This window comes from Epinephelus moara, chromosome 6, assembly GCF_006386435.1.
Source record: "Epinephelus moara isolate mb chromosome 6, YSFRI_EMoa_1.0, whole genome shotgun sequence".
Taxonomy (NCBI): Eukaryota; Metazoa; Chordata; class Actinopteri; order Perciformes; family Serranidae; genus Epinephelus; species Epinephelus moara.
The window spans coordinates 12007483-12033946 of NC_065511.1; the positions used below are offsets into that span (position 1 = coordinate 12007483).

The 26464-nt window shown below is 41.1% G+C and overlaps 1 protein-coding gene across 1 annotated transcript in view; it reads right to left on the reverse strand.

Moving 5' to 3' along the window:
• Positions 1 to 26464, reverse strand: part of me1 (malic enzyme 1, NADP(+)-dependent, cytosolic) — a 108492-nt gene that overhangs the window by 19971 nt on the left and 62057 nt on the right. Inside the window, exons 4-5 of the mRNA XM_050047533.1 lie at positions 11176 to 11251; positions 8510 to 8671 (exon numbers count right to left, since the gene is read on the reverse strand). Coding sequence (XP_049903490.1) covers positions 8510 to 8671; positions 11176 to 11251 — 238 coding nt within the window. The remainder of the gene's footprint in view (positions 1 to 8509; positions 8672 to 11175; positions 11252 to 26464) is intronic.

Consider the following 26464-nt stretch of genomic DNA (forward strand, 5'->3'; position numbering starts at 1 on the left):
AAAGAGAGAGCGCGCGCGCTCGAGAGAAACGCAACATTGATTTACAATTGTGGTGACCTCCTCCCAGGCTACCTTTGCATCATCAGCCCGTGGAGGTCTGCTCGCAGTTCCGTATATTTGGACACTGCGAGCTTGGACCTCCCGGACCAAAACAACAGTTTCCTCCTGGGAGAAGTTTGGCTGTCTGACGCTCCTGCTCTCTTCTGCCATGGCGAATTGAGTAAACTCTCATTACGCCTTCGCGCGGCGCATTTAAGGGCGAGGAGAGGGGCTCATTTGATTGGTGTGATGTGTGTAAAACCCACTCCACGCCTTCTCTCCTCCCTGCGCCAGGCGCATGGTGTGCCAAACTTGCAAAATCCGCCTGGCCATACCCAGTTGGCGAAGCGCAGGTGCGCTGCGCCTCCGCCTCGCCCGGTCTGCGAAACTAGAGCCCATAGAGTTTAAAGCTCTTTGTATCGGGAGAAACAAGGAATCTGTGAGACTGTGAGTGTGTGATTTCTTTCCAGTCTTGCTATCTACTGGATGTGAAAATTAAAAAAGGGAGAGCACACCCTCACACATACAAACACCTGGGCCTTGTCGACCTTAGACCTCTGCCATGTGTGATCTTACAGTGTTGAAAAACACCTCCTGTCACATCAGTTCACACACAATCTCCAGATACATCTCACGACAAATCCTAACGCAATGTGCAATCATTATTAAGTAGGTTATAAAGTTGTATCTTACTCTGCAAAATCCTGAAAAACTTCTCCTGGCTTTATTCAAAAGTTATTTTAGGGTTTAAAAAGTTAATTCAGATTCTGTAATATTTCAGCTGTTATGTGTTTCAGACTTTTGGAGTTGTTCACATCTGGTTGATATATGGCTCAGCGTTTTAAGGACATTGACAAGTCCAGAGCAGGCCCCAGGACAGCAGTTCAGCCTTGCAGCCAGTTTTTCCTCAGTGGCCACTTGCGGTATTGCAGCAAGAAATCCCCTGCAGCCCAAAAAGCATTTTCCACATAGGTCACCATTATAAAAGAGACATCTATAAAACTGTCGTCAGGATGCCTTGGACTAAAAACAAGGTCGATTATGACTCTTTCTATTATGAGTTTTTGATCCATGGACAGTTTCTATTTGTAAAACCCAAAGGCAGAAGGCAGCAGAAAAAAAGTGATTTAAAAATCATCACAATGTAAAATCTATGGGCCGAGCGGAAGCTTGCCGGCGGTGTCAGCGGGAGAAACACTACTGCTCATATTCAGTGGGCCACATACCATGTAAGTAAACTTGAGAAACTTTTTTTGGGGTATGCACCAGGCGAGTAACTCCATTGGCATGAATAGGTGCCATCTTGGATCTTATTTCTATAATATATGGTCACAAGCAAGTGAGAATAGAAGTAACAAGACAGCTACAGGACATGCTGATGTTTAGCAGCATGTTTACCATTTCAACTGAGCTCGTTACCATGTAACAAAGTACGGCTGGGGCTGATGGGAATGTCATTGGTTTTTGCAGGTATTTGGTCATCTAAAGTTTTTACTATTCATCTTGAGGAAGATATGAATGTCTATAGTAAATGTCATGGCAATCTCTCAAATAGTTTAGTAGCCACAAACAAACTTGTATGTTAGGGTTATCGAGGCGCTAGAGGAAAAGTCAGGGGATCACTTAAGTCGTTAGGATGTGGGAATGAGTAATGTCTGTCTCTTACAATTGTGTGGCAATCCTTAAAGTACTGTAAATCCTGAGATATTTTACTTAATACATGAAAACTTGCATGGTGGAACTAGAGGATAAGTCAGAGGATCACTAAAGTAAATAGGCTTCATCCTTTGGAAACCATGAATGTCTCGATAAAATTTCATGGCAATTCATCTGACAGTTGTTGAGATATTTCAGTCTGTATCAAAGTGGTGTCATCCTGAGGGCCAAGCTGTTAGCATGACTAAAATCATTGTCAGGCCTTATTAAAAAATATTTTGGTGGGGAAATATGAGGCAGAATTTAACATTTCAGCCATGTTATGCTTTATAGATTATGTACTAGGATGTTAAGGGATGTTTAATGAGTTCCTGGAGATGGATGAATTACAATAAAGGATGTGTGAAATAGTGCACGTGTGTATGGGAGCCAAAGGACACGAGGCTTAAGAGCAAGGGCGCACTAACAGTGTGAAGGAGATGAATAGTACCAGTGAGCTTTGACCTTTGCATGTTAGTATTTTGAAAAATGAGAGGGATACAGCAGGGGAAGGAGAATATTGAGAGCAAAGGTTGATGGGAAGATGTGTGTGACACAGAGGCAGACACAGAAAATTAAAGACAGAGTGAGACTGTGATGAATTAGGTGGAAGTAAATGCCATCTAGCAGTGATAGACTGCTTATAGACTTTGGTTTGGGCTATCAGCACATACTTTCTCAAAACTTTAACATGCTGCACCTGCCTGATATAACATCAAGCTGTAGATTTACCACAGATTTTGGAAGATAGACTCATGATCCAAATGTGCTACACTTGTAGTCTCTGCACACTCTTTGACTTCTAGGGAATTTCAATCCCAAGGGATGAGGAACTGATGCAGAGCGTTGGCATGCCTCATTGGGACAGGCGACCTTTACTTCTGGGGATGGATAATTAGAGGGTGCCACTAAGATGAGCGCGGCAGCAGCCGCCTTTCCATGGCAGGGTCAAGAGTTGCTATATCCAAGAACAGCTCAAAAGGTTTATATAAGGCAATATTTATTTGAAGTTGACAACTCATTTCCTGGCAAGTTTTTAATGGGCAGTAATAGGCTCGAGGTGGCCAAGTTCAACTGTAACCAAAACAAGCAAAACATTTTCATGTGATCCGGCCAAGAGGTGGGTTGATATCAGAGAGAGCTTTTGGTGGTAATTTCACAATATGATGCAAGAGCATGCAAGGAGAAAGATAAAAAAAAATTCTCATGAGGAGTTGTTAACATCTGCAGTGGAGTTTCACATGCAACTAATGTGCCGTCTCTTATGGTGGGGAGTTTTTGTTTCATTACTCGGTCCATTTACACACTGACAAAACTGCCTTTTAAAGTGAAACAAAAGGAGCTGCATTATAAGTGACTTCTGGGTGAGTTTCGAGTGGGCTGACCTCGTTGACACTGTGCTGAACTGTTGATATGAGTTGTCTTTCTGTCCCAGATTATCTACTGTTGATTGGCTAAGCTGTCCTTTGTGTTGTACAGCCCCTTTTCTCTCAGAAGGGATTAGTCCTCGTGTATGGCTTTACAGTTCGTGCTTGCTAGAGACACAGAAGCTCCGTTTTCACTGTTGCAACTGTGTCCAAACTGATGACTGCTCGACATCAGGAAAATAATATAAAGTTATATTTTACTGCTTTATTGTGCTGGACTTTTAATGAGGGAGTTTAAGTAGTATAATACGCAACTTTCAGTGTTAAAAACATAACTGCAGTAATTATATTAAATTTTTTTTGTTTTTTTAAAGAAGCAGTGGAACGAGATCAGACATCAAGAATAGCCTGGACCTGTCTGAGGTAAGGGACACCCAGCACTGGATGAGTGAAAGCCCACCCAGTACAGATGCACAAACAGCATATTGTCCTGGATGACATCACTGACTCTGATTTCAGCGTTGAGGTTATTCCAGGTGACATCAGGCCCGGGATGCACTGACAGATACAGTCCAGGAAGATAACAAGATGATGTAGTATACACTGGACTCCCTGCAAATGTGTTTGTTTTTCTTCATGCTGTGTGTGTGTGTGTGTGTCTCTGTGCCTCTTCCCCTGCAGGTTTCTGCGGGTCCTGAATGTGAGAAAGAGATAACAGCTGTCCAGGTAGTGAGAGTTTATTGCTGGTTCTCACACAAGATTACACAGCTACCACATTCCTCTGCAGAAGAAATAACAACTACACAGTAGCTCACTTTCTAAAAGTCTAACACAAACATTTTACAGGCACTGAGCCTCCTCATGATCTGATAACAGATCTAAAGGAATATTTTGACATTCTGGGAACATATGCTTATTCATTTTCTTGTCAACTGTTTGATGGGAAGAGCAAGTATGTGCATTTTCTGAAATGTCATCCTATTTGTTTAAAGAAAAAAAAACAAACAAAAACACATTGGTCAGGGGGTCTGCCTGCTCGCCTGCTTGGATATCTGCCGGCTGCTCACTCTACCCCCATATCCACTCAAGGACAAATATAATCCCATAATAACGGTCATTTCAATAATTAGCTGGAGCTACCACTACCTCATAGCCTCCCACCTCCATCTGCTCCCATCATGCATTCACAATCAGGACTGGAGAGTGAGGCGGGGAACCGAGAGGCAGTAGGCTAGCCTGCCTCCCATACAAGGCCAGTCCAGATAAACTACACATAAGACACACAAACACACACAGACAGCCTATTTATCCCATTACAACTCATTTAGCCTGTCATCTCTTTAGAATAACAGAAAAATGGAAAAGTCGGCCAGGGCCGAGCAGGCTGCAGCAAAATCTCTTTTATAGCTATTTCTCTTTTAAAGTTGCATAAGCAGCAATACTGTGTGTGTGTGTGTGTGTGTGTGTGTGTGTGTGGCAGGCAAGTTTGCCCCTGTGCATATTTCTGTCATGTGCTGACTGACCACTACTTAATGGAAAATAAATCCTTTCTTTCATTGAGTTAAGAAGATCAATGTAAAATAAGTCTCATGTCCTGTGTAATAAATCAATAAGTAATAATAAGTTCCACAGTTGTCCCTTGTCATCAATTCTGTTTGTGAAATTCATAGACAGGATCTCAAGGCGCAGCCGGGGGGAGGAAAGGTTCCAATTTGGGGACCTCAAAATTGCATCTCTGCTCTTTGCAGATGATGTGGTTCTGTTGGCTTCATCACACCGTAACCTCGAGTGCGCACTGAGGCAGTCTGCAGTTGAGTGTTGAACCTCCAAGTGGTTCTCTGCCGGAAAACGGTGGATTGGCCCCTCTGGATTGGGAGTGAGTTACTGCCCCAAGTATATCTACTCATATACATACCAACCCTCACCTATGGTTATGAGCTTTGGGCAGTGACCAATAGAATATGATCACTGATACAAGCAGCCAAAATGAGCTCTCTCAGTAGGGTGGCTAAGCTCAGCCTTATAGGCAGGCTGAGGAGCTCAGACATCTGGAGGGAGCTTGGAGTAGAGCCACTGCTCCTTTGCGTCAAATGGGGCCAGTTGAGGTGGTTCGGCATCTGATCAGGATGCCTCCCAGGTGCTTCCGTTAGAGGTGTTCCAGGCATATTCAGCTGGTAGAAGGCCCTGGGATAGACCCAGATTGCACTGGAGGGATTATATTTCTCATTTGGCCTGGGAAAGCCTCGGGATCCCCCAGGAGGAGCTGGAAAGCGTTACTGGGGAGAGGGATGTCTGGTGCTCAGCCTGCTGCCCCTGTGACCCAGCCCCTGATAAGTGTATGAAAATGGATGAATGGATGGATGTTACGTTACTCAATTAGTACAGCAAAAGTAATTAGCTACATTAGTCATATTACTTTCGTTACTCAGCCCAGCTCTGTCAAAGTTGCCGTTAAACAACTCCAAAGCCGCCAAACCTAAACATCATACCTTCTTAACATTAGCTACCTTAACGTTAGCCCTGCAGCAGCACTCTTGAAATCCTGTCTACAATAAAAATGGTAGTTTCACACACTTCCAACTTCAGACAAAAGCAGGTGTTGCTGAATAGGCTTAATATTGGCTAACATCATAATGCCCAGTAGGTAAAATCAACATATAAATAAAACAATTTTTACCACGTCTTGAATTTCCCCTTTGTAATAGGAGCTAACTGCCTCAGCCACACCTTTAGCTCTGCACCACGTTAACACACAGGTACTCATTACTGACAAAAGCAATCACATTGCTTGTTACTGCCCTAAACCACACATATCCATCCATTAGGCGCAGAGCTGAAGCCAGGTATAACTTTTTCTTGACAAACACTTTATCCATCCAGCACGTCTGTACAGCATCTCTGGCTATCTTAGAGTTGCAAAATTCAGCCAGTGATTAAATGAACGATTTACGACCTGTTCATAAGTGAGTCTTAGAGGTGTTAGGAACTATAATTTGGAGCTTTGGATAGAACCATGCTAGCTGTTTGCACCAGCTAAATCAGTGCTCAGCTCATGCCACACACACAGACATCAAAGAGGTATCAATCAACATATGCTGAACTATTCCTATAACATCTTTACCTACAGTATTTTAAGTTGTTATGTTTGAAGTCCAACAGCGCCACCTCAACTACAACAGGCCCTGCATCAGTGCTCACTGACACACACATAACTATGCACACAAAAAGCGATTCTCTTCTTCCTATCTTGGCAGCAGATATAAAGCAGACTGAAGCAATTGGAACAAGTCAAGCTATGAGACAGCTTGTTAAAGTTGTGTTGTGATGCCCATAAATGTCTAAAACTGCTGCCGTGCACCCAAGAATCTAATCTGCAGATGGTATTATCACCCTTTACCAGAAGCATTCAGAGTAGTAAACTAAATGTGGAAACTTAGGGTTCACAGTGCCAGTACAGGAAGAGGTCAAAAGGTAGAGCAACATACTGAAGGTCTATAAAGATAAAAGAGCTGAGGTGGAGGACTTGACAGGATGAGAGAATATTTTGTTCTCTTAATTCAGTTCCAATGGCATGAAGACGACTAATGTAGCAACGTCATTTATTTTATATGCCTTCTGGGAAGACTGCAGTGTTTCTCTTGTTATAATGCAAGGGACTTCTGATGAATGCTGCCACAGAGGGTTTAGAAACTCTTCCATATACATTCGACTTCTTACATTTCTTATTTAATTTTCTTTGCAGACTCATCCATCCTCAGCAACATCTCTCATCGTTAATCCACTTAAGACATGTGCTTGGATTGAAACCAAACTCCAGGGACTGAGTCATGTGAAGACTGTCTTGGAGGATGAAGGACAGCTCCTGACAGGCTGAGCTCAGCTGTGTCGGGCGCACAGGCATCTGAGGCTGCCACGCCCTTGGCCGAAGCTGAGAGTTGTGTATATATAGACGTGCACACAGACTATTCTTAGTCTGTTTAAGGCTACAGACACACGTGCTGCCCTGCCCAGTTTGAATCATCTCTCAGGGAACCTGCCATAGAGAACAGGGACCATAGGTGGGTAACTGTAGCTCTGTTCTGTTCTGCTGCTACTCTCCCAGGCTGGCAGGGGGGAGGTGTTTTCCTAGCTGGCATTCATCAATGGAGCTGCTTACCTCACTTATATAAAGGGTGTTTCCTGGTTGTAAGTGTTAGATTTGTTTTCTTTTTCTTGGCTGATTTCTGAGGCAAGGTTTACCTGGCCAAGGTGGATAAGGAACATTTCCCCACTGGCATACGCCATCATGTACTCACGGCAGATTAATTTGTATGAGAAATAATTTGAGTTTAAAAGGGAACTTCACCCACTTTCTAAGACAGTCCAAAACTATAAGTAAAAATGAACAACACTCTCCCAGATCCTAAAAATAGAGTGCTTAAACTCAAATTTTTGATGTCATAGGGTATGAAGTCTGGAGCTGCTCCATAGAACTGGTGAAAGATGTTATAGACGGCACTGGGAGCAGCCAAGGGAATGTTCTGAGTGTGTGGGTTCATTTTCTGTTTCAGAACTGAGAACACTACAATAGCATAAAGTTTATTTGGGTATAAAAGAGAACACAAACATTCTGTGGGTCTACAAAATCAGGCTCCTATTCATTGTCTATGGAGCAGCTCAAGACTTTGTACTTGAACACATCACAAGTTTGAGACTCTCTGGTTTCTGGCTTTGAGAGGGAGTAGCTCTTGTTCATAAATATTGATTGAACTTTCCTGGAGCATGGGAATAATATATTACAATTCTTAATTTAGGTAGTGTTCTCCTATTGCTGCACCACTTCACAGACAAACTGAGGCATCTGCTGTGCCCAGTGTTTGGTCCACCTCAGCATCTGCAGTTGTGATGATGGACGGTTTTGGACCAAGCTCAATCGAACCAACAGATGGATGGACATTTTCAAGAGTGGGATTGTTGTTGGTGAGGAGTAGAAGGACGTCTAGAGCATCACTTGAATGAATTGAATGGTAATCAATGGTGCTGTGATCTCCAGCAGGTGTTTTGAGAAAGGTAACGCTAATCTGTGCACTTTACTATTTTAAGACGAGGTAAGAATGCGAAAGACACCCCCATGCATAATCATACTTCAGCCTGATTTTATGCATGATCGATGATGATGAAGATAAGGAAAACAGAGATGCATGGGAAAAAATCGCATATTGTCAGTATTTCAGGAAAGCTGATGGTCAGCACTGAGTAACACAGTGGCACAACCCTTGTGCTCGTGGTAATGAGCACATTTTAGCATACTAACAGGCTAACCTAAGATACTGAACTGATGAATTTAATGTAAAAATAATACTTTAACAGGCTGCGGTCTACTGTAGCCGTAACGCCTCTATCACTTATATTTAGACCTCATCTCTTACCTCATTGTCTGTGCCCACATCCAGCATGACAGGCAGGCACTGCTGTGGCGGCACACCTCCACAGGCTGTGTAGAGGGCCAGCTTGCCCACCGGGATGCCCATACCACAGCAGCCCAGGTCTCCCAGCCCCAGGATCCTCTCTCCATCTGTCACACACACCGCCTGTCAATCAAGATAACATGTCAGCCATAAACAGCACAGCACTACAGCAGCCACACCAGCCATCTCATCAATTTAAATCTGTGTTTAAGGCTGCTACATGTACAGTAGGATATTCTTAAATTAGATTATACATCACATTATACACAATTTAATGAGACAATACATGAGGCAGCAGTTCTGCCTGCATGTCTCCTTTAACTTTCTTTACCAAAACAAGTCCATCCTGCTACACAGAAACATGTTTTTTTCCTCAGTGTGAGCCAGGGCCTCCTACACCCTCCTGGCTTTCCACTCACTCCTTATTTTACTCATTAAGCAATAAATAAGTTCCTCTGGGTGGATTCCACAGCATGAAACAAATCAATTGTGTAACACTTAATACGACCAGCAGAAGTGTTTAATTTGAAATGTTCCTAATTCTCAGGTTTTTTCTTTTTCCACATCATTGTGACGCAGATAACTTTGGCACAACATTTTTACAGCCTCCCACAATCTGACAGGTTTAAAGAGTGTCACTAGTTTTCCCATTTGAATGTTTAAAATCTATAATGACCACACTTAATACCATAAACAGCTTTTTCCCCCAACCAAAACTTGTTAATGTGTGACAGAAAAGCCGCCAGGCTTATCAGTGGAGGACTACCTTGGCTCTCGATTGCCTTCTCTCTTTGGAAATGTTAAAAGTAGGCCACATTAGGTGAGTTTACGATAAGACCACCCTGACAATGAGAGGCGGCATGTCAGCGCTGAGGTAAATGCCCTGCTGTTGACAGCTGTGAACAGGTGGCTGAGGCTGCAGGTATATTTGACATGCCAGGAATGCCTACAGGTTTCGTCATTCTAAATATGACAAGAGTATGACTTGCACATAGTTGCTTTATACAAAAGATTAAAGGAATATTTCAGGGTTTTGGGAAATTGGCCAATACAGCAGGTCAAGAGAACCAATAGAAAAATCGTCCACCTCCAAAACAGACCACTTACTGCATTCTTTATTGTTTGAAACAGTTTTTACAAATAAAAGGATTGTGTTTATTTATCATAATAAAGTATCAGCATAATATAGCTAACAGGTTTAATTAATAATTGTACAGTATTACATGGGCAACCAGGTATCCATATGCTGATAATTTCAGCTGTAGACAGACAGGGTCTCCACCTTCAGTTTCAACCCAATCGCCACAGTAAAGGTTGGCATTGTATGTTTTTGCAAACCACATATAATGTTACATTTGTACATTATTATGTAGTGTGTTAATTGAAACTTTATGTTTCAACAACACAGTGGTTAACATGTCATTAGGTTTAGGCACAAAAACTACCTGGTTATGGTTAGGAAAAGATCATGTATGAGCTTAAAATACCTAGTTTTGAGGGCACAATCCCTGTTGAAAATGTAGCAATGTTTCGTTAAAAAACAACCCCTTTTATTGGCAACATTCCTGCAGGAAATGAGCGACTTCTTGGTAGAAAAAACAACTAGTTTTTGTGGCACTTACGCAAGAGAAAATGGCAACAGTTTGCTAAAAAACACCCATGTTTGGTGGCTAAAAACCTGCTGGAAGATGCAGCACTGACTTGTAAAAAAAAAAATCATCTTGTAATTTGTTGCTCTAGGAGAGTGGTCTGGAGTTTGACAGGCATCTCCCCTTAGTGACACACCATCTGCCATCCCCACCACCTCCTAATGACAAATTCAGCTCTATATTATGTCACTTTAGAAACCATGACATGATAAGTGTAAAATGTACAAATGAAACGTATTTGCAGGAATATACAATGCCAGCATTTTCTTCTGGCAACTGGGCTGTCAGTCCACACTGCAACAGGTAAAGTATCCCCTGATAGTTTAGAAAGTATCTTCAGTACTTTCAAATAACGGTCGTTAGTATTTTGATCTCATTTTATGTAGAATTTCAAACAAAGCCAAACAACGGTGCAAAGCTTTTATAGTGTCTGTATGTCATTAAGGATTATGTTAAAGTAAGGTCTCACTCTTATAATAATAATTGTGTCTGTCTATCACTAAACATAGTTTATCCTATAGTTGTGAAAGAGGTTTAGATAAGCTGGTCGGGGAGTCCATAGAGATTATCTTTGTCTTTCAACATCATAGCAACATGTGTTGTTGTTGGGTGTGTTCTGTTTCACACTTCTTTTTGCTATTTCACACTGCGGTTACTAAATGTATCCTGTCCTTTCTCCATTTGTGTATACTGTATCATTCTATGAATAAAATAAAACAATATTTTTAAAAGCATAAACAATAAAGGATAAGGCAGGTAACTGTCTATATTTTTTAATTGTCGGTAAATCCCATAGAGAAACCAATAAGAAAAAGGAATCCTCATCACTCATTTTGTGTTGGCAACTGAGCCAACTGACCAAAACATTCAGGTATTCCAACTGTTATGTTCTGCTTTTTTGCTGCAGTTATACATACAAGGCTTAGTATGAATGAGTTCTATAATGTGGGAGTGCTGAAACAACACATTATCTTTTACCCTGACGTCCTTTTCTGGCCAATTCTGGAGCAGCGTGGCAATGTGGCCTCGGTCATGAATAGTGATGAACAGCCCCCTGGAAAATAGAAAAATAAATGGAAGAACATAAGTCAGCAGAAGAAAGAGGGAAGAGAAAGAGACCATACTTTATGTATATTCAAAAGACACCATAGGGTGTCATGGTCAATTGTTTTATATCATGCTTGACTAATAAAGCAAAATGTCTTGGCAATAACAATGGCAACACCAGAATTCAATGAACTCATGAACACTTTGTACTTAAAGAAAACATCTTATTTAAGATTTGAGGGAAAAACAGCTTCAAGCTGTACCTAAAGGACTGTTTGAAGTTAAGCTGCTATTTCATTTCTGCCTTTTTTCTCCTGACCAAGACTTTATTGAATACTGATGGCACCTGGGACTTTAATGTTGAGCCCAGATCCCGGGGCCTCTGCAGGGAGTTTGCTTTGGACCCTTGAGGCTCCACAAATATTCATTCATCTTATTATCACTCCCTCCCACCAACCCTCCCTCTCTCCTTTCCTTGCTCCCTGGAATCAACGTCCTTGCCTCCGGGACAATCCCTGGATAAAGAGATCATCTCTACGCGTGGGGTCCAGCTGCGGCGTCTTTCCTACCCAACACACCCATCTGGTTATAGTATGGGGGGGCAACACCTCTTCCATGTGCCAGTGGCAGTAAAACATCACTATTTGTAAGAATCTGCTCATATAGTAAAAGCCAGTCCCAGGTCGAAGCTTGTGGAAGAAAATAGCGTGGAAATGTCAAACGCAAACAGCATGACACATTGTTAAACGCAAGAATAAAATCTAGTGAGATGAAGAGAAAGGCATAAAAGTGTCAAATAAAAATGCTTTGATAAGTCAGGGATGAGGAAGGGTACGCTGTCAGCACAGGTTTCCACTTAACACCAGTAAAAATAGTGGAAAAAGTCTGGTCATACTGGTGTCTGAGGAGGCTGTACTTAGACACAGTGGTGCTTTGGGCGAAATACTAACTGCAGCACGCTAAAATACTCACAGTGACAATGCTAACACACAGGTAATGTTTAGCTTATTGGCATATCATAATTCGCTAACTACCTAGCCCTTAACACAAAGTACAGCTGATAGAAATGTCATTAGTTTTTCAGGTATTTGATCATGAACTTGGACAAATTACACTGTTGACCCGATGATGGCACTAGAGAAGTTGAGAGATCACTAATGTTATCACAGTTCATCCTGAGAGGGACATCAGTGTAAGTACCACATTTCATGATAATACATTTCATAGTTGTGTAGAGATTTCACTCAAATCACCTCATGGTGACATGAGAGAAAAAGTCAGGGGATTACCATCGTCAACTGGCCTCATCATCTGGCTACCATCAAGCGGAAACGTCCAAAGCTTAGAAATGAAGCTAGTGTGGAAGTGTCAAAAATTGCAGTTCCTTGAATGGCCACTTGAGGCTGGCTCCAAAACAGTGTCAATTCCCACCCCCAACTTTACAGCAGAAATTAACATGTTTACAGCCTGGTACAAAAAAACAAAACAAAAAAACAAAAACAGTTTTGGTCTCTATAGCTAATTTCAACATTCATGAAAACTGTATGGGGGGGGGGGGGGGATTGTTTATAGTAACACAGGGCCACTTAAGTGACAGGTTGTCTGTGAGGCCTCACCACAATCTATAAGTAAGAGCCACCCCTTACTCCTCCACAGCTCCAACCTCTTGTCCAAAAATGGTCAATTCTGGCTCAAAAAAAAAAAAGATGGCGATGACCAAAATGCCAAACTTGAGGCTTCAAAATGGCATTCATGGCAATACATTGAATACTTGATGAGATATTTCAGTTTGGACCACAGTGGCCAAACAACCAACTGAACGACAGCTAGACAGTTCCATCCCTGGAGCTAAACAAAGCAATTCACAAGTGGAAATCCTACATGTATACATCATGTAGTGCCTTAAATACAACAACTAGATCTAAAGAAAAAAAAATTAGAACAAGTGACACTATGTTTCCTTAAAATAACTTAAAGGAGCTCTATATCATATTCAGAGTGTATCTGATTCAAAGGTTGTCTGCACACTGCTCTAAACATAGAGGGAGATACTAGTGCAAAAAGTGCTAACAGTGGTAACAGTGCTGACAGAGCTAAAGGTGTTAACAGGGGGGACTGGAGGATGGGCAGTACACTTTTCTGCTGAGGATTTCCTGTTATCAATGATAACCATGTATATGTGCACACACACATACAGGGTGCATGACTTCATTCTCTGCTCGGGACACCATTACTCAACTATATCTTTACATAGCAAATAGCTGATTGCTGCTCTTCTCTTTGGGGAAAGACAAACCTCTGTGAGTTAAGGTATTTGTGTGCTGCTGACAGGCAGGTGGTCAGTACTTTGGCCACATGAGTCTATTTAAGCAGTAGAGGAGCTCACACATGGCAACCGACATCCCCAGGGTGCAGCATGTTTGCTCTCCAAAGGTAAACACTGTGTCCTCTCTGATCTCTAATCAATCAGGCTAAGCACACACACAGTCTCGGTCCTTTTGTGAACTTGACTTTGCCTTTCAGCTGTTTTGGCATTTAGAGATGCCACAGCATGCTGTGGGCTCGCAAGTGTTTCTGTTGCTAATACAAAAAGGAGCGGGGAGTGATTTATACCACTCATCAAAACCTTCAGTCATTCTCTGATTTCAGCTAAGTGTCAACTGAAAAAGACATTTGGTGACATCAACTTGGACTCAAGGATGGACATTTTCCACTGTTTTCTGATATGTCATCAATTCAATGGTTAATAGAATAATTGAAGCACATTAATCAGTAAAGAAAATAAACATTGGTTGCAGCCCTACATTAAACAAAACAAGAGAAGAGAGGAGATGAAAGGGTGGAAGAGAAAGAAAAAGAGCATGACTGACCACTGAGAAGACATTGACAGTGACATGGTCCTCCCAGAACAAAGAACTCTGCGGGTCACATACAGGTCACTCGGCCACAGACATCTGGCATTTTAAACACCTTTCAACTTTTCTGGGAGCACAATGACGTACATCGGCATACAGCTACTCATCGTCACATCTCAGCGTGAAAATGTGTGAGTGCTGCTTGGAATACACTGTGGGTAGAAAGTGCAGCCTGCTGTGTGTGTTTACCTGAAGCCAGGACAACATGAGCCGCTGCCAGCAACAGGAGTACGAGGCATTTTGGGACAAAGAGCAGCGTTGGGGCTAAAAAGGTTGACCCTACAATATGACTGTTGGAAAACAACTTTATGAGATGGATCAAAGCAGACAGGCAGTAATGCCTAATCTCTGTCAACATGAAGGTTACCAAAAACATGTCAGGTTCAGCTTACCATTAATCCTCTCCTCCTCCAATTTTCATTTTCTGCCATTCTGTTTGCAGAGGAGCTGTCGACCTCATGACCTTTGACCCTGACCAGTACAATCAAGTAGAGCTGCAGGAGTGCCTGTTGTGCCTTTTAATAGCACACACACACACACACTAGCTTCTCTAAAAAATTCCATCTAATATCTACTGTAGAACAGAGCAGCAAAGAGCTAATCTACAGTATCTCATGATGTCAGGAGCCGTGCTGTTTTAAATCCATCATCACCGCCTGTTAAGATGATGATGATCTTTTCAGAGCAAGAATTTTTAAATGCTAAAAAAATTGCTTAATGGATCATTGACAGTATACAGCAGCTGTCATGGGGATGTGTATGATGTTATGAAAGCTCTTTGTCCAAAATCCACAGAGGTCGCTAGGCTATGTGTGTGTGTGTGTGTGTGTGTGTGTGTGTGGGTGTGGGTGTGGGTGTGTGTGTGTGTGTGTGTGTGTCAGACACCAGGGGAGACAACTAAAGAAAAAAAAAGACAGATAGATATGTTTTTACATATTTGGTGTTTGGTGAGAACATAGTTGTGAAATGAAGTCATGATGGCCTGTCTAAATTTCTTCAAGGGGTTACTGCTAGTTTAGGGTTAGGATCTGGGTCAAGGGTTAAAGGAAAAATCTGCCCTCTGATAGTGTTGTTAAGCTTACATAAAAAAACAGGTCATGTCCTGCATTAGTGATGCATGGGTCAGGGTTTTTTTTTTTAAACCCACACCAACGTGGACCATTATTACAGCCAATTCACCCAGCAAACATGTGGGTTAATCAATGACCTGAACCCAACCCCCAAATCAGAGCTGAAAGTTTCTGGTAATGACCTTTGCTAATAACAATGTACTTGCTGTTGGCTGTACTGTATGTCATGTCCAGTAAATATCACAATATAAAAAGTACAAACATAGCAAGACGGCATATATTCACCAATTTTTTAAGTGGTTACATCTTAAGTATGATCTTGACTGCACAGCTGATAACCTGCCTGGATTGTCTACATGAGCGCACGACTGATGGGTACAGTGGTTTGTTTACATGATGTAACAGAAGTGAATATTTAATGGATTCAGTGTGGACAGAGAGATGCTTGCTTGCAGTTAGGACGTGGTGTTAGGCCTACATATTGGACCACAGAGATTTAAATATCTTTAGGACTCCAACAGATTGTGTGTGTTTGAGAGAGACAGAGAAAGTGGAAGAGAAGGTGGAAGGTGGACTATTGCACAATGCTTCTGAAAGTTATTACAACTTTCTTAGAACAGTGCTTTGTCACCTAATGACCCGTCTGCTGTGGAAACCCACAATATTTTCTAACAAGCTTAGCCAAAACGCTCAACTTGTGGGTTATGGCTCGACCCATGCATCACAGTCATGCATAATTGTAGCTGCTGTCTAACGAGAAACAGTGGCTGCAAACATCTTCTGTCAGAAGTCCACTCACAGCCCTGTCAGATTGAGCACCCTTTATGGACACCGCCAAAACCATTATTCAGGATATTAGACATGTATCCATTCCTTTTCTTTCCATCCATCCATCCATCCATCCATCCATCCATCCATTTCACTATTTAGGCCTAACCATTTATTTGAACTGTTTATCCATTAATTTTAGCTAACTACTTGAACTACCGTATATATCCATTACTTTTAGCTAGATTATCTTTTCGATCCTTTACTTTTAGTTAACTATTTTAATCATGTATCCACTTTATCTCACCCTTTTAGTATTTTTTTTTTACTATTTATTCATTAATTTGAAGTGTTTATCCATTATTTTTAGCAAACTACTTGAACTGCCTATTTATTACTTTTAGCTATTGATTTCAACAATTTATCCTTAACTTTAAGCTTACTCTTTCAACCCTTCTGCTGTTAGTTTTTTATGAACCCTTAATCTGTGGTGTTCGGGTGTTATAGCTGACTCAATGTGTGGATATATTTATATTATTTTTAATGAGTTGCACTATAACATAATCTTTCCACATACTCCCAAGCACTAGGGAGTATTGGGAAATACCTTTGGTTGGGAATGCTATATTTCTCCTCATATTGATGATGTAGAGTTCAAATGTGTTTGTCTTTGTGTGTGTGCATGTGCGTAAGATTGCTGCTGCCAGAATAATGACCACAATGAATAGCAGTCGCTGCATTTTCTAGATGAGAGGAGGACCACAAAGCATTGAGCTGCCATGTCTGGCTCCTCCTGTAAGAGAGTGTGGCAAGAACAGAGAGGGTAAAGAAAACAACCTGATGGCCTGAAACAGCACCTCCGCTGACCTGCAGCCCAACACAAAACAGACCCCAGGGACTGTGGAAAGGCTGCGGGGGCCAGCAGGAGAAAAAGCTGCTTTCCACACCATGACCCCGAAACACAGTCTGAGCCCCCATGAGGAAGCCGGCCTCCAATCGTTGACCCGTATCCACACGTAACACCACCAGTCACCATTCTTCACTCCCACTGCATAAGCTTAATCTTCGCGGTGCTGGACGCCCTCAGTTAGCAAGCCACATAAGGTTCAACTGACACAGTGGACACAAATCATTGAGGAAAGACTGTGAAAATAGTGTTAAAGGTCAGAGTCACACTATGAGATGTCTCCAACTAATTAAGCTCCAAATCTGCCATGACAGCTAAGTTTTTATGGCTGGTGTCCCCTGAGAAAGATTATGACGGACTTTTCTTCTAGATTTTCTAAATTTGTTTGAAAGAGCCTAATTGGAGCCGAATGGAGCCAACATCCTGGAGCGTGACTGCCCAGAGGGAAGAGGTAAATGTCAACAAAGTGAAAAAAAACTGTTCCTGTTTTGTTACTCTGTGTAACTTCAATTTGTTCACTTAAAAAAAGAAAGATTTTGTAAAAGCTTCTGATAGGTCACTTTGATAAAGAGCAAGTGTAATCATTGAGAGGCACAGCCAAACTACCAAACAATGTGTTACATAAAACCTAATATATGTCTTCCCATACCAGAATGTACAGTATCCTTTGACAGTCAAGAAAATGAAACACCATTCAAGGGACTGTATCTATTGTGCATTAAAGGTTATATCATAGCTTTGGAGTCCACACAAATATGCTGTCCAATGGGTAATAAATCAATTAACTAATCAAAATGTTAAGTTCACATACAACCAAGAACAATTACACTGTATACAATCTTAAACTGTATAAGAACTGTCTGTGATTACGATTAACTGTTCGCCTGCACTGGAAGGAAATAGAGCTAAGACGTATAGTTTATCCATCTCTGTGCCTGTTCCAGCCATCAGCCTGCTGGAGCTGTCATTTACCCTCAAAAAACTGTTACTGTTAGACTAATTACTTTCTCATTTACCCAGAGCTGTAGACACACTGCATGTTGAAGGTTATGCAACAAGAAAGTTTGCGCAGGCCATCTGAAGCTGCTTGCCTCTCAGATGGGAGTATGATGGTAACTGAACACCAACAGCCTCTCACACACAGAGATAGTGGGATACATTTAGCTCCCTGGTATTGTAATCCCATGTCATTCTCACGGACTGTTGTAGTGCCACACACACACACACACACACACACACACACACACACACACACACACACACTCATTTAACAATGACAAGACTGAGGACTGAGGTTCTCAGCAAAAAGTTTTGTGAATGCACAAAATGAGCTTGTCCTACGAACATTAACTAAAAAATCAATAAACTGTTACTTCTTGCACAGTAAAAAACATATGGTATATAAAAGCAGAATGATATTTAAACTACAGTCTGCCTGTTACAGAAAGAAACACGCCGATACAGTGGGAGAACTCCCTCGTGGAGATCCATGGCTTTTTAATTCAGGTTAAAACTGGAGCGTCACTCCAAAATTAACACACTGGATCTTTCTGCCAGACCAGCTGTCGGGATATTTGAGATATCATTTTATTAAAGTTGGGAAGTTCAGCAGACTTTCACAGAACCATAAACATGCGGTTGCCAATAAGAAGAGATTAACATTGAGAATTTCATTAGAATAGATTAATCCACTCGCTACTTGATCCGGGTTCAAATGGTCCCAAACAAAGACGAAGAGTTAAAAACACAATAATAAACCACAGATTTTGATGGGTGATAAAAGATAGATCATTTAGATAAACAGTAGTCCTGTTTCAATCATTATCACTATTTGACAAACTCTAATGAATATATTATACTAATCTTGTGATATAGGTAGTCCTATCCATTACTAAAAATAAACCGATCAATGAGACTCTACTTTATTGAGTTGAACAGTCCACATCTGCTTTCAATACTATTACAACAATGGATGGATATTCTCATTTAAAAAAAAACAACTGAACTTTTCCCCCACTACCAAACTAGCTAATTTAAAATAGAAACAAATAAACAGGCTGTGCCTCACTAGTCTTTAATTTTAATTAGTAGCCAACTTGTGTCAGGCCCTGATCACACCGAGATGTGTCACTAGAAACGCTTCACCAGCAAAACCATTGTTTTCCCATGGTGAGAGGCACGCCTCACCATAGGAGTCTGTTTTCCACTCAAGACCTACAGGAATACACATCAAGTGTGCTGTTCTATATCAGGTGCTTTGTGGAGAGAGTCACCACAAGCAAGCACATCCGCGTCTACCCAAATAGGAAACCATGTACTAAGGAGGTCCAACATCTTCTGAAAGAACATGATGCAGCCTTCAGATCTGGCAACAAAGAACTCTACAACACTGCCTGACACAACCTAAAGAGAGGGATAAAATCAGCTAAGGCTGCATACAAGGAGAAGATTGAGGATCACTTCACCTCCATGGACCCTGCACGTACGTGGCATGGCATTCATCAGCTACTTTCAAAATCATGTAATGTTTCTACTTGTAAGGTTTTTCTTTCGCTTAGTAGTGTGGTGGTGGATCAAATGAATCCCTATAGTTTTTTCTATTTTAAACTTAACTTTATTTGTAATTGTGTATATTAACTTTTTCAGTAACTTGTAGTTTCACCACCTGCAGATTCACAGTAGCTCCCACAACACTGGGCATGTGTACTTAATACCATGCAGAACAATCATCAAAACTTCCATGACACCTCAGTTTCCCAGGAGGCAGAGCAGGGACAAACAGAAACATGAAGGGAATTCAGACTTCAGCTCGTTATACTGGCCACAGTCTTGGTAACCAACCATGTTTGGATTACCTTGACAGTGATGTAACCAAGACTTGGTTATGTTTGGTTAAGTCTCTGTCAATATAAACCAAACATTTAATCTCAGGATAAATAGTGTCCTGGGTTTTGAGTCTTTTAATTTGTCAGTAGCCAATTTGTCAAAACACTGGAGACACTGGTCTGGGTCTAACACATGTCTGTCAGTCATCATATCTGCTGAGTATCCTCTAAGGACCAGCACAGCACACAGTAGGACAGCCAGTACATGCACACAGACATGCTGTACAGTGCATTCATGAGGAGACAGAGTAATTTCTATGACTGGATGTGGTATCTGACCACAAGCTGTAGAAACGGACTGACAGCACAATATTTAAGAAATGAGACCACTGGTTTCAACTTTCTTGCTTCCTTCTCTGAGTGATATTTAATAAGTTAATGGCTTTCCATGGAAAGAGAAGAAGATTTTTTTTTCCTGTAAAGTGTTACTGTAAATGAAGATAATCATTTTTCACATAAATATTTTATTACAAAGTGAGAACTATTTCAGTCTATGCACAAACTGTAACTGTACCTTTCAGTGTCCATTAAACAGGGGAGCAAGTCACTTTTATAGCTTAGGTTGTACCCTTGGTTTTATTCATACAAATCATTTCCAGGGCAATTAAGCATGTGTAGCCAAAGGAGTGAAGCTGTTGGCATCGTAAATAACACACTCATGCTGCAGCACATGAAGCATCCAAGCATCTGACTAAACCAATAGAGGAGAAGAAGAAAACTCAGTGAGAAGTGCAGGTCTGGCAGTGCCAATCAATAACCATGTTCATGGTGCAGCCCGAGCTGACGCAAACTCAGCCTGTTTTAAAAATAACTAATTGCAATGGAAAAGATGATCGTTAAAGGAACTAAATATGCAACAGACCTCTGGGAAACGGAAAAAGTGCTATGTAAACACAAAAAGAAGAAAATAAATAGAAACGACAACAGGGACGCGGATAGTGGGTGAATAATTCAGCATCAGCTCAGCAAACAGAATTATCCAGACCATAATCCGTCTCTCCATCTCTGTCTAAGCACACATAAGCCTGCAGTTGCCTGTGTTTGTTCAGTCTTTTGCAGAATGTATATTTGTGTATTTCTTTTAGGAATTCATCTTAGCAGCAACTGCACCTAGTAATTTTTGTTCAACACACAGCTCTCATCACTTGGAAATGAAACGTGACATGCAGGAATTCTCTTTCCAGTCCCTTCTCTTTCCTTTCCCTTCTCTTTCCTTTCCCTTCACACCCTCCTCCCTCCATACAGTATGACTCTCTGAAGACAATGCACTCTTCTTCTTCTGCCTCCCACCCTCCATGGCACGCTCTGACTTTGACAGGATTCCACCACATTACAAGTATTCAACTTGTGCCTGAATCACCCTCTATTTTTTACACAAGCAAGAACCAGTTCCAGTCCCTGGCCTCGGAAAACCATAACCCACCCCCACCTCATTCCACTGCAGCCCACTGAAATCAGCCCGGGCTTCCACACAACAACTAATCTTCCTTCGTGAAGCTTTTCCAGACTTTGAGAGGAGGGGGAAACTCTAGAGAATTTGGGGCCAAAATGAACACAGTTTAGCCAGTCTGATCAGCCTTTCATCACTTCGGGTAACACGCAGAGGCAGAACATAAAAAAGCATGGAACCTTTTACACAGGCCAACCTGCAGGTGATGAAAATAGCAAACAGACAATGTCAGGTTCTGGGGTTTCATTGCCTGTTGTCTGCTGTAGCTGTCTGGGTAAAGGAGAGACAATTGAGTGTCCAGACGATATCCAACTTCTCTCTCCGCCAGCCTTACATAACTAAAGGGGCAAGAAGCAGCAGAAAAGGGCCTCATTCCAGCACATAGGCCCTGCTAAAGGAATCAGAGGCACAGACCTGATGAACCCAACTGGCTATTAGAAGAGTTTCAGCCCTCTGCAACCGGGTTTTCCATTCATCTCCCTTTTCACACATGTCCTGACATTTGGACATGCCAATGACGTTTCGTGTGGGTTGCAAAGTCACATTTTAAAGCAATTGGTTTTGCCTCATCCAGCAACTGGGCGAGGAGCAGTTGCAAAGGCTGCTTTGATTTGGCAATAGTGGTCAGGACCGGATCACACAATGCATGTACAGGATATAACTTTATATCCTCCAACATTCAAATAGCTCATCCTTTCATGAAAAGCAGACATAAAAGTCATGACGATAGGAGACAGGTTGAGAGAACATAGTAAAATCATTGAGGACTGAAAAGATGACAGTGATTTATTGCCCATTGTATTCTCTTTGACATTCACAGAAAAATGTGTATTCAATTTCAGGCATGTCTGGGGTGGTGGCAGGCGAGCTGCTAGTGTCCACTATAAAACAGATGGAGAAATGCTCTCAGAGTTTCCAGTTCTCCATGGCTTATAGCTGAAGAGATAATTCATGCATTATATGACACCAAGTGAGAGGCCAAAACCATCATATTTTACAATAGAATATCAATACATTTGTACTTTACTGTGCATTTTATGCTCTAAAGACCATATAAGTGGGTTGAAAGACAATCTATCAGGCCCTCACATTTCTATTTAGTATATTCTGTAATTATCTGCAACACTCAAGTAATCAATTACCTTGGATAAATGACTTGTTTTGGAGAACATGAAAAAGATACATGTGGTATTCAGTACCATCTCACCCTGGGCAATGTAGTTCATTTAGCTGGCTATGGTTGAGGTTTGGTTAAATTTAGGGAAAGATCATGGACTTTGATAAGACATCAGAAACAGAAGAACATCAGAAGTTGAAGTGGCTTCTATGCAAAGATTAGGTACCTTCATCATTATGGTTACAATAATAACCACATAGTTAAGGTTATGGGATGTTCATGGTCATAGTTTAAAATAACAATGTTGACTAATGTCACTTGTTTTAATCCTTTGCTTCTGACTGCCACTAGAGGGCTTTGTCACTTTAACGTCAACTTAATTTGTTTTGAAATACTTGTGGAAATGAATGATGCTTTATCTTCAAATTGTTAAATTGATTCAAGATACATGAAATAAACGGCTGTAGTATTAAAACTAAAAGTAGGATTGGTCACATCCATAGACTGTACAAAATGATGAATGTAGCTACCGTGGCGTCAACCATCGGTTTGTGGACTCCCATTTTGAAGCCAAATTCAGTATTTTGGCCATCACCATCTTGATTTCTGGAGCCAGAAGTGACCATATATGAACGAGAGGTTCAAGCTGTGGAGGAGCGAGTGGTGAATCTGAGTCACAGACTGTAGCAACGTCTTCTGGACTGTCTGTCACTAAATTGGCCCTGCCATTAAATTTTAAATGTGCAAAAGTTTGGGCCTTAATAAAATGTAAATGGTTGAGTATAAAAAAAAATGAACCCCCTGTACAGTTGTCATGTTGCCAGCCCCAAGTGGTCATTAGAGGAACTTCAGTTTTTGGCAACTCATCCTTTAGCCGTGGAGGTTGCAGCGTGGTCATATCAAATGAGATGAGGTAAAGTTTTTTTTGTTTTGTTTTGTTTTTATTTCAATTTTAGGACATCACAACCTGAAAAATTACCATCACTCCCCACTCTTCACTGTGCTGAGTTTGGTGCTCCTTAATGGAGAGTGAAGCATAAAATATCAACACTGTGCTATGCCACATTTATTTAATACTTAATTTCATTCCATTGAAAATAGTTAATATTACAAGGGTACTAATTATTACTACTTCATAAACACACATTTTAAATTTGGTTAAAGAAGGTCAAATTCATTCTACTTTTCATTTCTTCTTCTAGGAGAATGTGTTACCTGTTAACACACAACTGCCCCGTGGGTTACATTTTTCAACTTTTTAATAAGGATATTGGAGCTGTAGCTCTCACTGATGTAATGCTGAGGTCTATATCAAAGCAAATGTTAAGGATGCCAGGGGAGAGGTCAAGTCTCACGTAATGAAAACAGATGAAAAAGAGTCAAAAAGCCACCTGAGTTCAGATCCCATTCCTACAGAATGGTCAGAGGTCAGACAGAGTCAGTCTGAGACTCCACAGAAAGCAATCATCTCGAAGTGAGTTCATCCACAACAACCAGATGGTAAATTTACCCCAAGAAACATTAATGTTTATTAATGCTCATGTCACTGAAACCACACATACTCTCTGTGGAACTGCTGAAATGTATATCCAGAACCATCAATAACCTGTTGTGATTCCTGCTTTGTATTACATAAACATTTTATACAACAAAAAAGAGCAAACTTTGACCTCAGACAGTGCGTCATACGGGGGAAACAGGAATGCTGTGAAACAGCAGGAAGGCTTCAGAGATCTGCCTTAAAATCCAGAGTGCTCTGCCAAAATATGCTCCACACAAACCACATTTCTCATATTCATATATAATGTTATTACAATACATTGGCTGGGATCAAATAAGTTTTTGCAAGACCACTTAAGTTATTGTTTTATCATCCAAATGTGTACAATTCTTATCAGCAAACAGGCATTATTCATTTACAGATGGAACAAACCATACAGCAGATTTGCTAGAGCGCCTTAATGTATTAAACACTGAAAAAAAAAGCACGTCTTGACCTCTGAACCCATGACAAATAAGTCTACTGTGTGTTGTAGTCTCATTTCACAGTGAAATTGGATTTCTCCTAATAATTTTCCAATCATGCTCACAATTACAAAGCCTACATAAATCTTCATGGATTTGTAATTATTATGCTGCAACTTTATTTAAACTCAGAGGGGTTTAGGTCTATCAGACACTTGTTAAAGAACAGACATTTTGGTTCAGATGTTTTCACTTCTACTGCATGTGCTGTGATTTAAAAAATGCCAAATCAAAAATCAGAATAATTATTTTGGTGTATTGTCTTATTGTGCATGCCAGAAAATATGCACTATGAAATAAAATTATTTTTGTAGAACATGTTTACACTTCCAAAGTCTCCTGATTGATTCTGCAACTCACGCAGCCCTTGAGTCCAGATGGATATCTTCAAGTTTCTAACTTTGGGCCAAATGCATGACAGGACTAACAAGTGTTCACAGCCAAAGCTGAGCTGAGAGCTGATGGAGCTGTCAAAACAAAGAGAAATTAGCTTTTAGCGCTTTCTCACCACATCCATTAACCAATCAGAGGAATGTTTTGAACTGACAAATAAGAAGCAGAGCTGTTAGGGGATATTAGTGTCAGATACTGTAGGCCTCAGAAGTATGGTCTTATCTGAGTGCTGATATCAGAGTGGTGCAGTTGGATGGTGATAAATGTACGGTGTGTTGACTTAAGCTCTTATTGTCAGAGAGGTGTGTCCCGTGTGTGTCAGCATGAGGCTGACCCAGTTTCAGACACTAAAACTGGTCTGCTATGCTGAGATTGTAAATCATCATGTTTCTGTGTAAATATGTATTAATTCAATGACTTATTTCTTTTGAATTTACCAGAAAGATGACAAGTCTAAATAACAGAATCAATATTTTGTTAATTCCCTCATATAATGCTTTTTAATCTGTCACAACTTTGATTAAGGTTTGGCAAGATTAAGAAAAACAAACACTTGGTTGGCATTATGAAAAGATCATGGTTCGGGTTTTAAAATACTATTTGTTAAAGGAAACCCTCTCATTTCAAAGTTGTAAAATCTGGGGCTTGGGCAGTGACTTGCGGTGTCAGACACCAACGAACAAAGCCATCCTTTCATGTCGGCATGATACATGGCCAGTTGCCGTTATACTTTACCAGCACTCGGCCGTGTTGGGGGGGAAACGCGGCAGGACATGAATGAAAGTTAAGGCAATGTAAGTCCAAGTGGGGAAGGCGGACGTGGTGGTGAATGGGTCCAACAAACATGGACTTTCACCTAGGAGAGCAGAGTTCACGTCCTGTAAGATTATAAAGCCAAACCCTGTTCTTTTTTCCTACACCCAACCATGTGTTAGTGTTGCCTAAACCTAACCATGTGCCTGTAAACAGGTGGCACAGTGATGCAGTGGTTAGCATTGTTGCCTCACAGCAAGAGGGTCCCTGGTTAAAACCCTGGGGTGGGGGAGCCCAAGTGTGCGGAATTTGCATGTTCTCTCCCTATGTCAGCGTGGGTTTTCTCCAGGGACTCCCACTTTCTCCCACAGTCCAAAGACATGCAGGTTAATTGGTGACTAAAAATTGCCTATAGGTGTGAATGTGAGCGTTAATGGCTGTCTTTCTCTATGTGATGGTCCAGTGTAACCCGCCTCTTCTCCAATGTCCAGCTCTCCTGAGCTGAAGCCAGGAGGTCATTAGCTTAGCTTAGAATAAAGAGTGGAGGCACAGGGAAACAGCCAGCCCGGCTTATATTTCCAGTCCTGTACATGTGTAAACTAAATAAAGTTGATGTGTTAATCAGTGTGCTTTTAAGGTTCTGGTACACAAATTTTGCTACCTTTGGACAGAGACAGACTAATTGTTTCCCCCTACTTTCAGTCTTGATGCTAAACTTAACATTTCCACTGACATGAAAACTATGTTGGATAAATATTGCAGTGTCGTTTTTCCTACAAGAACCTAAAGAAAAAAGGGATAAATAAAAAACATTACACCTGCTTCCTGTCGTTACGGCTAGTGATATGGTGGACAGGACCAAAGCTGATTTTAGTGATGTGAACAAAGGTAATGTATATAAGACAAAAGTCAGAGGTCACCCAAATTTAATTTACAC